The sequence below is a fragment of the Paramisgurnus dabryanus genome, chromosome 3 (assembly GCF_030506205.2).
Source record: "Paramisgurnus dabryanus chromosome 3, PD_genome_1.1, whole genome shotgun sequence".
In the NCBI taxonomy this organism is placed as follows: Eukaryota; Metazoa; Chordata; class Actinopteri; order Cypriniformes; family Cobitidae; genus Paramisgurnus; species Paramisgurnus dabryanus.
Window position 1 is genome coordinate 39,831,327 of NC_133339.1, and position 18,584 is coordinate 39,849,910.

Here is an 18,584-nt window from a genome sequence, read left to right on the forward strand (position 1 = left end):
ACGTATGACGTATGAGTCATAACTGCTGTATACGGTAACTACTGTAAAAAGTCATTAGAACAGGTATAACTGACTGAATCCTTCAGATGTTGTTGTTTTTACCTTAACCAAACCTCTCAAAATTCTGCTGCGAGACTCGACTGCCCATCTTTGTCCCTGCCGCACTAATAACAACAACCCCTCTGCCCCAGTCCATCCCATAACCACCATAATAAACTGACTGATAAATCGCGCGCGGCGTGAGGGCACAGCTGCAGGCAGCGTCAAACAGTTGCAGGAATGAGTCTGGACATCTGCCAAACATCAAAATCTTGCTGCATAGACTGCACATGGAGAAAAGACGCCGTTGAGAGGTGGCATTCAGCATACAGTTTTACGGTCGATGCTGTGCTTGTGTTTAAACGCTGAAACACTGTAAATGCGGAAATGTTTCTTCTGCATCTGTTTCTTAATCCGACGCATCTGATGTGAGGCGACATGACGCGTCGCGCGCTCACTTTCACGATGCATTCGAGCACTCTCATGCCTCATATTGTTTCATGAGGCGAATTTTGTTTTTCTTTTTTTAATGTACATTTGGTGAATTGAATCTAAAGCCTTACGGGAAGGATGAAAGCGTCGGTATTTTTCGTGGTCGCGTTCTCGGTCTTTTTAAATCCCAGTTTTGCCTTCAGTTCGCATTTCGACCCAGGTGAGTAAAAACATTGAATCTCCATTGAGGTGAACACTTGTCATGATCAAAATGTTTAATATTTTGTTCAAGCGTTATGGTATATAATTAAGATATTAATAAAAATATGCACAGGAAATATATAGTAAAATGTTTTCTTTACTGGAAAACACAACGCTTTACGCGTGTGCGCACGTGCGTGTTGTGCACGAACACATGCATGTTAATGCATAAATTTATAGACAGTGTGTTTTGCACATGTAAACGTAGGGATATGTACTGTATGCAAAGCTGACTTGGCATTAGTCAGCCAAAATTGTTGTTCCTCTCGTGTGTTCTGTGGCAGATCCGTTGCGTAACGTATATTTGACATATCTAAGCACTGGTGTTTACGTCCTCGAGAAGTCAGCAGTTAGAGTGGTGACCGTGAACCGTGCATGGCGTGGACTTGTGACAGAGATTCACGTGCGCAACATTCTTGTGCTGCTGTTACCCTGTGGCTGTGTGGTGTCTGTGCTTCAACACAGCTTAAAGCTCGCTCTGCATGCATGCCCTGGAGCCCGGTGAGAGAGGTCCAGTCAAGCAGATCGCAGTGGGGTGCACTTCTGGAGTCTACTCTCACTATTCATTTTGAGCAAAGCCAGGCTGTACATATAAAGCGCGCAATGCACATAGGGACGATGTGTGGTTGTGCGGCATGCCAAGCCCTTAGAAAGAAAAATTGACTAGCCATCGGTTAGGGAGACATAGGAAAGGGGAGAAATAGGTAGTGCCATAAATAGAGGCAAAAGCGTCCCTGGCCAAGGTGATGCACAGCATACTAATGAATCAGCCGCCTCTAAATCTGGGGTGCGGAGGGGGTCAACTTCTTTTGCTTCCTCCCTTTCCCTTATTCAACATTTTTATGCGTGTTTGTGTTTTCGCAGAGGTTCTTAAAAAGGCGATCACAGTGGGCTTGTCTTTTCATACAGATTGGAGATTTAACTGATTGGGAAGCTGTAATAAACTATTTTTGCTCACGTGTTAAATCTGCATTAAGAGGAAAAACACAAGAGCTTCCCTCAGACCTAGTTAGGATAAGATACAAGGTATGATTTTCCATATTTGATTCATAACTGATCTGATAGTGTGGTGCGGTAGTGTAAAGGCTGTAAAGATTCCCTCTTGCTTTATGAAAGCATATTTAGGGTGACTGTAGATTGCCTTCCTCTGCCTGGGTGATATACATGCCCCATAACGGGCTGGAGTCAGCAGCAATCTGTTACTTTGACTGGCCAAGTAATGGGATTGAGAATCAATGTTTCAGTGGCAATGAATGGTGTGGCGTGTGACAGGAGGCTAATCAGACTCATACCCTTAGTATTCTTAATATGGACAAAGACATGGCAAAGTCATCTGAATTATTATTTGACTATGCAATTTGCTTCATCACATTACAGCAGTGGTAAAATGATGTTTCATGATTAGTTAGTTAGTGTTAGCTTAGTCTAAAAGTTGAGTTGTTTTTAACCCAAGGCTGGGTACAGTAAATATTTGACAGAACACTTGTTGGGTATAAAATAAACCTATGGGTTGTATCAACCCTTGGTAGGGAAACATCAACCCAAGGTTTGTATATAACCCAGCGTGTGTGCTACATCGTCCCAACTTTTTTGCGTATTGTCCAAGTATAGGGTTTTGATTTTCATCATGTTTGAATACTTTTTTTTGTAAGCAAGTGAAAAATTAGGTCGTTCAGATTTCGCCTGTTTTGTGAGGTAGGTAGCAAGGCCACTTGCAATAATATCGCCCCCTTAATCTGCACTATCCAATCAGAGAACTGGCATTTAGTGCAAAATAGTTGACAGCACAATTGAGTTTCAATTGCAACAAACCCCCTCATTGCAATCAGTGTTTGCATTTCATCCGCTCATTTGCATTTTTAAAGACACACCCAAACACAACACATTTTTGCTCTGACCTACAAAATGAGAATTTTAACACGCTATAATAAATTATTGGTGGGGTATTTTAATCTTAAACTTCACATAAGCACTCTGGGGGCACCAAAGACTTATTTTACATCTTTAAAAAAATCTCATAATATGACCCCTTTTAAGGCAAGGCTCACACATCAGGATTTTAAAAATTCAGGCCGATTATGAAATCTGGTTGCAATCCACACAAGGAAAATTTTGATAGATTTTTGTCTCTTTAATATTAAAAATGCTCACACTATAACAGGGGTGTCAAACATACGGCCCACAGGCCGAACACGGCTCACAAAGCTGTCCAATCTGGCCAACATGATGAAACAATATCATAAAATATTAAATAAGCTTACATATTTTAAAAACTCTTTTAGGCAGGATGCGTCAGTCGCATGTGTCTAGTTGATTTTCAATAGAAGATTTAAGGAAAGCCGCAAAACAACAGCGGTTTCACAGGCGAAGACCTAAACGCAGAGGCGTCATGCCTATTCAAACTGAGGGGGCACGTGCCCACTTGGTTTTTTTGAGCCAAATTGATTTTCCATGCAACCTCAAAATCAAAGAAGCATCCATTAATTTGTTATTTGACTTTAAATCTGTTTAATATGCACAATATTATCAAATCTCTGCTGCATCCTTGTCACTTTTCGGAGATTTTCGCCGTTTTGATCGTGTTACATTATTCTGGCGGCAGGCGCTGCAGTCAGCGCAGACGTCATTAGACTCTGAGCGCGCTCACAGCCTCTTTGCTGTTGCTGCTTTATCTTGCTTTCGGAGGAATTAAAACATTTAAGAAACGCTCACAACATTTCCAAACCCCAGTATGATAATGTGCAGTTAACCCCCTCTGTGTAGAAAATGTATGGTTTAAAATGTGACAGTCTCGACGTTATATTAGAAGAGATTTCTAGATTCATCTTCTTGGTACAACGCCAAAGTTCACCAGAGTTCACGGGGGCGCGGAATCACACATGCTCACATGTGAAGTAAAATTTAAAGCAATAATGCGTTCCTCTAATAATTTTATCTACAATTTTTGAAGATCATTATTGAACATTAAAGTCAATCACGTGTCTATAGCTTATGTCATTTTCGTTGTGTATATACTTTATAGATTTAAAATTACATTAATTTTATAGAATTATGCAGTCGTTGTGCAAAATGCATTAATGACACAGTTAAACAAGTCATTTATTAAAACTGAAATAAATAAAACATGCCATTTCAGATGTAAATATGATACCAATATGTCCTTATTTCGATTGAATAGTATTTGATATGAATGTTAGTCAACACTTTTATTTTGGAGGTTTTTGCATGAAGCAGGGGTGTTCAGATTGTTAGAAGTGCCATGGAAAAGTCTGAAAGCTCTATAATATTTCGTTTGATGTCTGTGTATGCACACATTTCTGTGAGCTGTTTACACTGTGCCCCCTTAAAATAATTGGTGCATGACCCCCCTGCCTAAACGGTCTGAATGAGATGCTCGTGATCGTGAACCCCAAAATCATGCCGTTTTTCGCAGGCATGGCTCTCTATTTGTATAATTTGAAGATGATCATTTTGCTATTTGCTATTCGCTGCGGTCTTTTCCCGGACCCTGCCCACCTGCCATACCATATGACCGGAAGTATAGAGAGTTCGTTTTAACAAAAAAATTAAGTTTTTCATTTCACCTTCATTGCAACTTTACATTTGCTAGCAAGTACGCCAGCAGCTTTCTACGCTTACTCGGTGTGTTAAAACCGAGGTGATTTCTCAGAGGTGAAACGTTTCCACAGACGCGTTTTTCAGCCAAACATGTTTTTTTACAAGCCATTTCAATAATCATCCTGATTAAAAATCCTTAATATAAAACATGTTTGCAAGCAGATCGGAAGGTGTAAGATTCTAAGCCGAACATCGGAAGCAAATGCGGCCCTGGACCTGATTTTCTCTCTGAAGTTTGTAGTTCAATTTCTAAACAAGGGTACTGTGCTAAACAAAAATAATAAAAGAATCGTTAATGGAATTGTTTACTGCGAACCGAGAATAGATCTGTTTAATTCCTTATTCCATTATTCACATCCAGCCACATAAAAGGATTCAAAAGTAGTGAAGTGGTTTTCCTCATAAGACAGGCTTTCCTGCTTCCTTCCGATTTTATGGCCATTCTGCATGCCATTGGTTATTTACAGTGCTGGGTTCTCAAGGCCAGGCTTTTATTCAAGTGTCCTATAAAGCCATATGGATAACTGATGTGGTTGGACCGAATCTGTCTGTGATCTCCGTGCATGGTCAGGAAAAACAGAATCCTTATTACAAAATATATGAAAGACATGCTTATGGTGGTGACTGTTCAGTTTTCTTTCTGACTCCAATTGACTCTTAAGGTAGCCTGGCTAACACCAGAACAGTCTCATAGAGAATGAGACGTGGTCTGGTAACTATATGCTCATTTTCTCGTATTTGAGGCATGGTTTACGAATGCCCAAAGCTGTTTATTGGGCACTACGAATATGTCTATTAAATGCGTCTGTACGTAGCTCATAGCCAATCGTTTCAATTATACCAGATGACATACTGTATGTAGAGAGACATAAATCCAAACATTTATTATCAAAGTTGCAGTGTGTTTTCATGATACATGTTTAGAAATAGAAAATATTTTCCATCTGTATTTGTTGTTTTATTTTACAGTATGAATATATTTAGGTTTTTAATTGTTTTCTGTTACTAATGTACTGTTTTCATCAACACATCAATACTGATTTAATAGACCTATTAATCCTCAGCATGGCCATCAGGAGGCTATTTAGCAGTGGTTTCTGTTCTGAGGGCAGTAATTCAAAATATGTGTTCGGCGTGTCATGTATATGTGGCTGGTCATGTTGGTGCGTCATGTGAACCTATGTGCACCAAAATACGTGCCTTTTGCACATGCGTCGAAAGGGTTTATGATTAAAAGGATGCTCACGTTCACAAGACACTCACTTAACACTAAACTCTGATTACACATTAGATTAAGCGAGTATCTAGCATCTCTTTTATCATAAACCCCTTGCAGCAGACAGACACATATTTTGACAAGACGCATGATGCACAGAGGTTGACATGACACACCAAACACATATTTTGACATGAGGAGCCACACACATGACAGGCATTTGTGTTCCCTCGAAAAATAAGTCACCGGCCGCCACTGCTGTTTAGGCAGACTCTTTGGACTGTAGTGTACTATTGTTGTAATGGTTTTCTCTTCTCTAGTGCCAGTGTGCTGTTTTTCAGTAACATGATGAGTGAAGGTGAGGGTGCGTATTGTACCTGTATGCAGAATCAGCACCATGGACAGAGTCATTTCAATCTAAGATCACATTTCACAGTTATGCATTTTTTGTCAAAAGTTCCTTACAGTGCATTCAATCTATATATTTTTTCAATACAGAAATTGAACCCGTGGCCTTGCTGTTGCTAGTATCATGTAATGAAAGACAGCTGATGGGCAACGACTTAATCAGGGTTAAAGGGATAGTTCGGCCAAAAATAATATTAAACCCATGATTTACTCACCCCCAAGCTGTCCGAGTTGCATATGTCCATCGTTTTTCAGACAAACACATTTTCGGATATTTCAGAAAATGTTTTAGATCTTTCAGTTGATTAAATGTGAAGTTACGGGGTCCACGACCTTCAAGTCCAAAAAAAGTGCATCCATCCTTCACAAAATAAATCCAAACGGCTCCAGGATGATAAACAAGGTCTTCTGAGGGTAATCCACGCGGTGTTGTTGTAGAAATATCCATATTTAAAACTTTATTAACGTAAATAAATACCTTCCGGTAGCGCCGCCATCTTAGTCACGTCCACATTCAGGATGAGAGCTTACGCAGATTACGGAGGCTACTCTGCTGCTGCTCTGTGCCCCCGCCCTCCGAATTTGTCATACGTCACTAAGAAAAGTGCGTACACTACGCTAATACTCTCTCCTGAATACAGAGGAGTCTAAGATGGCGGCGCTACCGGAAGGTAGTTATTTACGTTAATAAAGTTTTAAATATGGATATTTCTACAACAACACCGAGCGGATTACCCTCAGAAGACCTTTGTTTATCATCCTAGAGCCGTTTGGATTTATTTTGTGAAGGATGGATGCACTTTTTTTGGACTTGAAGGTCATGGACCCCGTAACATTACATTTAATCAACTGAAAGATCTAAAACATTTTCTAAAATATTCGAAAATGTGTTTGTCTGAAAAAGGATGGACATATGCAACTTGGGGGTGAGTAAATCGTGGGTTTATTATCATTTTTGGCCGAACTATCCCTTTAATAAATTACTTGCTCCTGTATAGTACAACATGCTTTAGCAGGCAAATGGACATAGGTTTGAACCCAGGGAAAGCACATTAATAAAAAATGTATACCTTGGCTCATAATGCACAGTTAGTTGCTTTGGATATACATGTCTGCCAAATGCATAAATGTAAAAATTAGACAGTTTAACTTCTTTACACTTAATTTTTTTAAATGAAAGCATATATTTTTTTGTAATATTTTATTATGTGAATTTTGGGGTAGGTTGACTAATTGCCGTGTCAAAGATTTGGTTTAGGTTGATGGTGCTGTTGGTGGAGAAATGACATGCGTGTTAAAAGCCATTCAAGATTTTTCTAACACAACTTAGTATTTTTGTTATATTATACAGTATATCATGCCTAAAATAAAGACAGGCTTTATACATATTGCTCTCCCTCCTTTCCCAAACACACACACATATCTGCACTTTTACTCAACTGCCTCTTTCTGACAGATGAGTTCATGCAGTATTTAATACACCACCTCATCCTGACCTCATCTGGGTTGAGCGCTGGTTACCACATGAGGCAGCCTCCAAGAATACCGCAGTGTGTGTGGAGTGGTCTTTTTTGAGTGGATGTGTAAAGAGTATTTATAATACAACCTGAGCAGAAAAATCGTCTACAGTCAGAGACAATGTAGAAGTGAGATTTTAAAATGCTGGAGGTAATTAGATTTATGGTGGATTCAGGTCATGTCCAATATATTTACGAGATGAACACGCAAGAACGCCACCACAAGTCGTAAACATGAACGGGAAACTCGTTTTTCTTTAAGTCTTGAGTTTACGAGTTGGAGGCGTGTCAGGGAGAAACATGGTGGAATCAATCAATGCAGAGTCTGTGGTTGAAGGATTTTTATCAAGATAAGCTGTTAAAAATTTTGTTTAACAAAATAAGCTGTCTGCAAAAAATATGCTACAGTAGCATTTGCAATATAATGTAACATTACACTATATAGTCAGTGACTTCATTAGTGAATTAAAAACATAAAAAAAATTGTATTTGATAAAATCATCTAAGTAGAGTCAGGGTTTCCTGCAGAAAATTTGTTAGTTAAGGTGGGGCTGGAGCAATCAAAGGGGCGTACACGTCATGATGAAAATTAAAATATTTTTATTTAAAACACTCAAATAAAACAAATAAAACTGACAGAAAATGAACACATACTAGATTATTAATGAATTAAATGTTTTTACCTCTAACGGGAATAGCTGCGTGATGAAACGAAACTAAAGGGTTAATAAACACAAACTAAAGCAGATGTTGTAGAACGTCTGGCGAACGATGACAGATAGCGCAAAAATTGTAAAAAATGATTATTTCCCACTTTTAATTACATTATCTTAAAGGAGTGTAACTACTGTAGCATGTAAATAATGCACATAAATCAAGTGAGCAAACGCGCTCGACAATTATATCTCATCAACAGGCACGTGAAACCTAGCTAGCAGGTTGTTCAAACAACAAAATCACCAGCTAACTTAATTTAAACTCATTTCGGCTGGGTGGCGCGCCTGCATGCTCGCGGTGTGAAGCACGTCAGCGCTATTTTCCGAGATGTTTTATCAACTGGCTAGTTATCCTCCAAACAGTGATGGTCCGGACCACGTCTTTCTCAATTCGGCCGTGTGGTGCTCGTGCCCGCTCGCGGTGTGAAGCGCGTACGCGCTATTCTCCGAGATGCACTTGACGGCCTTTTGTGCAGCGAAATTGTTTTTTGGACAACCTAGTTAAGGCGGTAGGGTTTCCTGAACTGCAAAGTGCTGCGGGAAACCCTGAGAGTCAACAAACCTTTTTCTTTTTTGTGTAATTCATTAAAGGTGCAATGCGGGTTTTTAGCGGCATCTAGCAGAGATTACGAATTGCAGCTAACCTCAATTTCGAAACGCAAAGGGAAGCTATGGTAGCTGCCACAGGAAAAAAATGTCGCTGTTTGAGACAACATAATGACGAAACACGCTTTGTAGAACAGTTTGTCCCTTAAGGGCTACTGTAGAAACATGACAGCGACTTCCATGTAATGAGACCTGCGGTGTACAGTATTTAGATAAAAACCACTTTCTAAGGCAATAAAAACAATACAGTTCATTATGTATGTAAGCAATAAGGTACGAGAGGCTGTGCTGCAACCCCTTCAGCCGTTACTTATTCACGATACAGCACTTGCCTCTCGTACCTTATTGCTTTTATAAAACGGTTACCACACAATATTAAAGTAAAAAAATATTAGTGCAACTTTCATGAAGTTAAATCAATAAAAAGCATTCCTTCCGCTAGAAAAAATAGTCCCTGACCATGAACAAAAATGTGTTCCAATGTGTAATAAAAACAACAAACCGATACTGAGGTCGCTAAGGGTGTTGCTAAGGGCGCAGTGATAAACAAAACCGTTGGGTGAAGCGGTCATAGCCGTGTTTTATCGTGAATAAAGCACACCTATTGACCAATCAGAATCAAGGATTGGAACTAACCGTTTTATAAGTCTTGATACACCACTGATAATATAGTTTTTTATATTATATTGCATTTCTGTCAAGAGATCATTCTGAAAGTCCCACATTGCACCTTTAAAAAAAGGTACATTGCCATCTAACAAGACTTGCCAATTTGTAAATTTGAGCAACCCAGGACGACTTGAATGCAGCATTAGGATCATAACTCATTGGATGTGCAGAATTCATTCTTGCATGAGATGCAATAAGCATAGACATGCGTCCGCATGTGAATTGTTCCTTTAGATATGAATTCATAAGTAAATGGGATTAGGATGTCATAATTTATAATATGGAAGTACTGTAGTGTACACAGGAAGGACAAAAACAGACAGCTGGACGTAAAAGCACTAGACAGAGGGGTACAGACAGGATGTTCCCAGTTAATGGTTGATTTTTATATCTGTGGTGAGGATTTTCCTGTATTTCAAGAAAATGTTTAAATGTGCTCAACATTGTGTTGGTGCAGTATTTGTTATTGTATGTGTGTATTGCTGTTAGTTGTATACACATGAATGTAAGTTTTTAATGTTTGTTTATAGTCGTGTTTTGGATGTTGTTCTCTTATCTGTGTCACACACGTTGTATCTGGGAAGGAACGGTTACAAAAACACATCGTGTCCTTCCTGAATGTGTGTCTCAACAGATTCAAAACACGCACACAAAAAAATATTCTGCGCTAAAAATAATGACTTTGAGCAACTATTTATGAATTATTTAGAGATGAGAACAACTCAGCCAAGCTTATGATCAAAATATTGTCTATACATAAGGAGCATTTTTAAGGCATTACAGGCAGAGAAGGCTGTTATTGTAGCAGAATAATTGTGCTGTCTTTTAAGATACATTTCAGCCAGATTACTGTAGTGTAAAAAGTGAATGTTGGATTAATTTAACTTAAATTACTTTTTAATTTTTCAAGTTTTTTCGATATGCTTACACAAATACGTGAGGTCATGCTGGCGCGTCACACAATTGGTGCAAGACGAGAAGTTGTGGTTTAAAAGTGCATATATATATATTTATTTTTTTAAATGACAACAATCGTTTCGCTAGATAAGGCCCTTATGCCTCGTTTGGGATCGTTTAGAGTCCTTTAAAGCTGCGTTGAAACTGCAATTTTAAACTAAATTTAAAGCATCGCTAATCATAGCTTACATCAACTTTTACTAGCAGTGATTTTAAATGGATTTCTCCAAATAGCATGCCAAACTTGACCTATCGAGTAGAAACATCGCTTGGCAAGCCCAACTTGTGCTTTTAGCACACGTCAGCATGTGAAATAGTCTTCCAAAAACACTCAGGTCTTGTTTCTTTCTTCAGAGGCCTTTCTCTTCTTGTCATACAATTCGTAGACACTTTTTTTCTTGTGACCCTCAGACATTTTGAAAAAAAAAAACGCGAAAACACGGTGAGAATGCGAGCTTCAATGAATGGTTAAAACCACACATATACACCTGAAAGTGCGCATGGTTAGAAAGATAACCTAGGGATGAGCAGGTACGATGGCCTTACGTTAACATATCATAAGAATGATTGATAACTGGGATGACCAATAGTCTAGATGATCCACCTAGAAAAAGAAAATCTTCTGCTATACCTTTAATCTTGAGGGCTCTATCTTACACCCGGTGCAATGCAGCGCAATGCGCGACGCAAGTGTCTTTCGCTAGTTTCCACCCTAATTTTCACGTTTAGCGCCGCGTTGTTTAAATAGCAAATGCATTTGCGCCCCCTTTTGCGCCCATGGGCGTTCTGGTCTGAAAACGAGGTGTGTTCAGGCGCATTGTTGGCGCGTTGCTATTTTGAGGCAACTAAAATAGACTACGCCATTGACCAACAAAAAAATGGCGCAATGTGTTTTATGTTATTTAAAGAGCGCATTAGTAAAATGCGCCTATACACGGGAGGACAACGCGGGTTTGCTTATCACAAGGTACATGAATGCGCAGCAGCACAAAAATGCTTTTAAATATGAAAGATTAAAGGATTGAATGTAAAAGATTATTATTGAGTCTCTTGGACATAAATGAGGACTAATTATGAGACGTTAGAAGGCGCAAAGAGCTGCTTCACCTGCAGCCTGGTAAGTAAATGAATGCTTTGCTTTGAACAAATGCGTCTGTTTTTAAATGTTTTTTTTAATGCTACCTCACGGATTTATTGTATATGATGACTCTGTACCTGTGGATATGGTGAGATGAGAAACATTTTTAAGTTATGCTTAAAAAAACTCTTTGCTAAAAAAAACCGCTGTCCGAGTGCTGAAACGTGAGGAGAGCCGTTTGTAAATTCTTTATCTCCTGTTTGTTACAAATAAAGTATTTTTAGAGTACAAACCTTATCTTACATACTTGTAAATAATTTTTTGATGATATTGGATAGCCATACATTTAAAGCAATTACAAGCCTGCTTTTTACTTCCATGACTAAAAGAAAACGGGTTTTAAAGGTTTTAATAAAAAAATAACAATTTCAATACAAGTGAAAAACAACATAATTATTTAACATTAATCTTAAACTGGGGATCTTCTTCCTCCGCTTAGTTTTTCAGTTTACAAAGTCCGTCATCTAAATAGGGATTAGACATAGCGCCAGCGCAACTGGCTTTTAAAGGGGATGAGAGCTGTGACTCTCATTGGTTTACTGCACGTTACGCCCAAAATACTCCCATTACAATAGGACCTACCCTTTTCGACCATGCGCTCGGCGCAAAAACCATTTTTCCTGTCGTTAAATTAGCAAAAGTGGATTCGGACACGCCCATTTAGACGTTGCGCTGTGCGCTTTAGACAATGCGCTTAGATCGTTAAAATAGGGCCCTGAGTATCTTTAGAGTAGTATTACATCCTTTATATCTCTGAAAAGTCTTCATTTTAGTCAGATTTATAAAAGACAGATAAACGTTACCGTTTCTGTCCGATAACGTATACGAAAAAATGAAGAAGGAGGAGTTACTACCGTGGGAGCAGCGAGTACAAGTCATGCAACACTATACAACACTGTTCAACTTATGATTCACTGCATGTTTGTGTCATTTATATAATATGCACGTACGCACCTATTTCCAGAATAACACAGAAGTCTTACTTTCCGCATGCAACTCATGACCAGGTTGGGACTTTTCAATGAAATCCAGAACACACATGCAAAACTCCACTGCCACCCCGGATAAACAGACTATATCCATTGTTTCCATATTGCTGGCTTACCATTCCTTACATCCAAAAACACACTTTTTCATTCATGCCATGTTGAGTCTTGATATTAAACAAAGCTATTGCGTGAAGTGATGTTTGTAAGTTCTAGCGTCTCCCGCTGATTGACGGGTGGGTGGAATTTTCGGTCAACTGGCCCGTAATCGAAAAAAACTTTCCAAAGCTTCTACGAACCCTGGCGAAGTGCATTCGGCACAGAAATACTCTGTTACACATCCAACTGCTTTTTTGACACCTTGCCTATGTTTAGCATAAGGAAACAACTAACCCTTTCGCCGCCATTGACGAGATAACTTGTCAATTAAGAGAAAACGCTTCCCTGTCAACAACGGGAATTTCCGGCTTTCTGCAATACCGCTATTATCCGCCAGGTGTAGGGGTGTGACGGTCATTATATAACCGTGAGACCGACGGTTATAGTTGAACACCGTCATTAGAACTCTATAACCGCCAAACCGTGTTATTAAAATATTTTTTTACAAATTTTTATCATAAAGAATTTTTAAATACTAATTAAAAACAGTCTGTGTTACACGCCCCCTCACGTTCTCACGCAGTGAAAAATACAGAGCGGAGCAGACACTGAAAACGCGCTGACATACAGGATAGACCAGGTTACTTTTCGGTTACTTTTGAGATTGAACATATTAAACAAAGTCTCACCTTTCAAATCATCTCTTCCTTCTTGTTAATTTATAGCATCAAATAAACATGAATGACCATGAGAAGGAATGTTGTTTTAACCGCGGAAAGGCGTCAGTACACTCCGCTTTTCAAGTTCAAATCCTCCCATGCTAATCTACTAACTCTCTTGAACGCACATTCACTGCTAGTTGTCTTGCTGTTAATTTTAAAGAAACGTAGAGCAAGTAGCTAATCAGTGTCTAGTTTATTCAAACGCCGGGTGAGCACTGTGCAGCGCGTCTGTGTAGAGCGTTTGCTGCGCATGGCCATTGTGCTTTTACACCGGCTGCGTTTAATAACAATCTCAAGTTCACATTACTTTCTTTTACCTGCATTTATGAGCAAAACCTCTTCAATATGCTTTTAATCCACATTGTTTTCGTGCTTTTCTGGTCCGTGTAATGACAGATATAGACACAATTACAGACATAAAAAGCCCAATGCACAAATCTGTTTCTCTGAAGATTATTAAAATAGATGATAGATAGAGGATTAATTTATGCTGGGCAGAGAGTGACAGCGCAGTCTTCTGGCAACAGTGTTTTTTTTTTTACATTTTATTGCTTTCTGTTAAATTGTTCAAAGTTATTACTGTTTAAAACACACTTGGCATCACATTCATGATTTTATTGTAAAACGACACTTTCCCGTCAATCCACAAGCATTTAAACGAGCTCCCCTGCCCCCCACCCCCCCGGCGGTTATACGGTTATCACGACGGTTATCACGTCATAACCGTCATCACCAATTCTGAAACCGGCACACCCCTAGCCAGGTGGCACACACACTTCCGCAACTTATACAACCCCGAAGTAGCGCCTCACGTGAAAGGGAAAGAACTATGTGTATGTTTTAGAGATCGCTCTGCATCTGATCTCTATCAAAAGTCCTTCACAAAAATGGAATTATCTCAGCTTTTTTTTTTTAAAGCAGATAGTCTGTTCTTTCATTTGATATATTGTTTGCTTATATATTTAAAGAAGAACATTTTAAGGAAGGCATTCAACTTTTGTGAAAATCATGAAAAATGCTGGCACTGGCTGGCAACTTTTTTTTATAAACGCTGGCGGGGAAAGAGTTAATAAGTCAGAATGCATGAAATACCATTGAACCACTTGTTTAAACAGTAAACTGTTGAGGTCCAATAAAGTCTATTAAGATGAGAAAAATCCTGGAATGTTTTCATCAAAAACTAAATTTCTTCTCGACTAAATAAAGAAAGACATAAACAACTTGGATGACATGGGGGTGAGTAAATTATCTAGATTTTTTTTTAAGAAAATGGATTAATCCTTTAAGTATTTTTTTTAAAGTAGATCCAACTTAAATTTTTCACGGTGTGTGTAAGGCAGATTATATAATGTTGCATTTTTCTTTGATGGAAAGGCAATCTGATTATGCATTATTTATTGAAAATTTGATTTAAAAATCTATTTTTCTTTAATGTATTCTTGTAAATAATACATTTAAATAAACTAACGGCACATCCATTCAAAAATGCATTATTTTACCCAATGTTTGTGTGAGATATACAATATGTTGCATTTACTAAAATCACAATATTAACGAGTTACATGCTTTGCCATTTCATCTTTATATGAGGAGCACTACACTATTTGCACAATATTATGGGTATGTAATGTTCAATCAGTCAAAATTTTCATGTAGCAGTAGAAAGCAAGGCAGTTCAGAGATTTAATCAAAGCCATGCACTTCAACAATCATACACAAAATAATCTAATTGTGTCTTTGTATTTATAACTTTTGATCTCTTCCTTATTTATAAGAATGTGTTTGCATCTAACAAGCTTCTGAGACTGGGCAGCAATGAATGCTCGCCCCCATCACCCATCACAACCCTGTTAATTACTGTGGTTACAGAAACCATGGGCTGCCATCTGTGCTAAACTAGCAGTTCGTTACATGCCAAAAAAACGCTTCCTGCTACTGTAGCTTCATAAAGAAACATTCCTTACTTGAATCACCCTGCGGTTCTCCATTAACTCATCTGCTTAAACACCCAATAGCAATTTGGCAATAAATCCCTTACTGTTTCTAGCGCTTTTTTTCTCTGTCAATCACTGAGCGCTTGACAGAAGGCAACTGTCAGCATCAATTCTTCTCAAGGCTCGTGAATAGAGGAAGACCAGAGCGATTTCCACTGATTCAGCATTGGCTGTTTATTGAAGAACATTTATTGTTTGTGTCTATTTCTGCATAGAAAGCGATGACAATGCATCAAAAACACATTTTCATATCTTTTGCAATCATTTTGTTTTTTTGGGGGGGGGTAAACAAAACCTGGCGAGTACGGTAACTTTGATATTCATATTTTATTATATAACATTTTCAACATATGAACATGAAATCAGCATTTCTCATTTTGAGTAATGAACACCACCTGCTAGTACCTGAAAGTTATTTCATCATACACATGCTCCTTTGAACCCAAATGCAGTTTGCACGCGGACAATGTGAGCCGACCTCGCAGCGTACGTTACTTTGTTGGCTTTGGTTTGGCTTACTCTAATTTGGTATCAGAGTTTGACTGCAACTAAACTTACTAATTCGAACAACATCATGCTTTTATGTCCTGTAACATCTTGTCATCCTTGACAATGAGTGCGTAATTACTAAAATAATTAAAAATGTAACCATTTGATCCATTTGAACAATTTAAACACCCATGTGTTATAAAAAGGTTGTTGGACACCCCACTGTACAAGCGGTATATTTCCCTAAATGTCACCGTTGTCTCGGCTAGCGTCTGATGAACTCTGCACTTTATCAGTGTGTAAAGGTCACCGCTGTCGCGGGTCTGAATAAGCACATCCATTAACATTTGTTTATACTCTGATTCCAGCTGATACAGGCTTATCCGCTGAAGCAAATAGAGTTGGATCTTGTTCTGTAGAGAGGGAGGGACAGAAAAATGTGCTCCCCATACAAATGACCCAAAGCTGAAGAGACCGTTACATAATGCACCCTGTCTGGAAGAATGCAGAGTTGCTCTCCCTGTCCGTCTCTCTTATTGGTGATGGTTTTCCGGTAGTGTTAAGATTGGCATGTCATCAACTGTCGGCACCTGGTCGCGATGTTAAAAGGGATTGTGGGTATGTGTACATGTGCTTGCATGCTTTTAAAATGTATAATGACAGGGTGAAGAACAGTTCAGCAGGATATGTGCACTGTGTGGAGATAGGCAAAGCGAAGAATATGTGTGCATGAAAGAGAGATAAATGGAGACTGGAAAAGGAACACAGGTGCACCCCCCACACACACTTCCTTCCTATAAGGCATCAACACAATTGTGGTCTGGTTTTGATAAAATATGTTTTCTGATGGGAAAACTTTTACTTAAGGACAAAGTGATATCTCATTGATACCATGGGTTTATAAATGTCTATGAAGGTCCTCTGAGGGTCTATGGGGACTTGTATGTCTTTTGGAAACATCTTTGTTACTACTACCCTATTGGTAGGTTTTGTATTTTTTAAAGAGAGTGTTTTTAACCATAACTCATAGAAATGCATAATAGCATACTGTATGATGCAATAATTGTTTAGATAGGGTTAGATTTTGTAATTGAAGATAAAAAAGTTGGGTCATATCATAAGATATCAACATTAATTTTGGGATAAAAAGCATATGTATTATGTAGATGTATTGTGGAACCAAACAGTCTATATGGTTTATTACCTTTTATTGATGATTTATTGAATGTTTCAAACATTTATTGAAACAAGGCTGCAAAAAAAAAAAAAAAAACTCATTCTGCACGTCCACAAATAGGGATGGGACGGTATGAAAATTGTGGACTTGCAATCTGAAGCACCGGGTGTTTTCCCCTGTGTGCCGCCTCCAGAGCGGGAGCAGACCAGGGGAACCAGGACAAAATCAGTTCAGACAGGGGAACAGGGACAAGATTAGATAGGGGGAACAGGGACGCGATCAGCCCAGGGGAACCGGGACGCGATCAGACGGGGGAACAGGGACATGATTGCGCTCCGGAGGTTACATTTGTTCACATGTTGCTGGACTATTGTGCAATTAGTAAAGTGGGATATGTTAGCAAACTGCAGCAATTTTTTGTGTGAACATTTCTGTAACAAGATTGAATGTATCATAAAAAATTATTATTAATCATTAAAAAGTTTATTAACAGGGGTGCAAACTCATCAGCGTTTATATATATATAATTTGTAATTATTTATTGTTAATCTTATTAATTTTAGCATTTAAATTTGATTTTAGCATTTTTATTTAAATCAAATTTGAAACTGTTAGCATTAATGCAACATCAATTACTAACTTCAATTACTGTAATGACATAAACAAGAAGTAATAAATGCTTTCATACAATATAAAGTTAATTTTTTGTTCATAATGCATTTACTAATGTGAACAAATACAACCTTTTTGTAAAGTGTTACAGAAATTTGTATTTTTATTATTATTTAGTACACATAAACAAATCATTCAGGGTTTGTTCTGCTTAACGTCATAGCTCTAATACAGTATGAATATGAACCTTGAACGAGCAACTCGAATCAAACTCGTGTACAATTTGACGTACAAATGTTATCAAAGGTAGAAAAGTGATTTAGTTAAGAGCAGTGAGAGATTTTTTCTCAATACTGTTTGATTAACACGAGTGACAGACAGAAGCAAAATTAGGTAACTTCCCCTTTAAGACCGAAGTCCGGATCTAACTGATTATAATGTGTTTTCTCTTTTAGCTGTTTACATTCTCTTAAGACCTAAATTGTTGTGTTAATGAGGAAACTTGCAAAAGCCGGGAATGTTGATGCATGTGTGTATTTAAGGCTAATACAGTGTGTATTTAAGGCTATACTCTCAAACAGAAACAGGTATATACCCAGATAGCCACTGGACACTGTAACGGAACAGGACCGCAACCGCAAAACGATAGTGCCGGACTCGTTCCTGGGTCCAAACGCACAACGGGCCGAAGCCGTTTCTGGTCTGTTATTAGGGGTTGTTGCGGATATGTACCAGCGCCGATCCAGCGCTGATTCAGCACCGCCTGATCATCAGTATCGGCTCAGATTCTAATTGCAGATCTGGACCAAATCAGTGTCAGACACAGCTAATGTCTTTCGGTTATCTTTGGGAAAAGTAATCTGGGCCAGATCTGTTAAATGATATAAATACTGAACTGATGTTTAAGCTGAAACCTCTATCTGGCACG

The 18,584-nt window shown here is 38.5% G+C and overlaps 1 protein-coding gene across 1 annotated transcript in view; it reads left to right on the plus strand.

Annotated features, from left to right (window-relative positions):
- The first annotated feature begins 226 nt into the window (after nt 1-226).
- The window catches only part of aatka (apoptosis-associated tyrosine kinase a), a 65,552-nt gene continuing 47,194 nt past the window's right edge, over nt 227-18,584 (plus strand). The window contains exon 1 of the mRNA XM_065263133.2: nt 227-691. Coding sequence (XP_065119205.1) covers nt 610-691 — 82 coding nt within the window. The 5' untranslated portion in view covers nt 227-609. The remainder of the gene's footprint in view (nt 692-18,584) is intronic.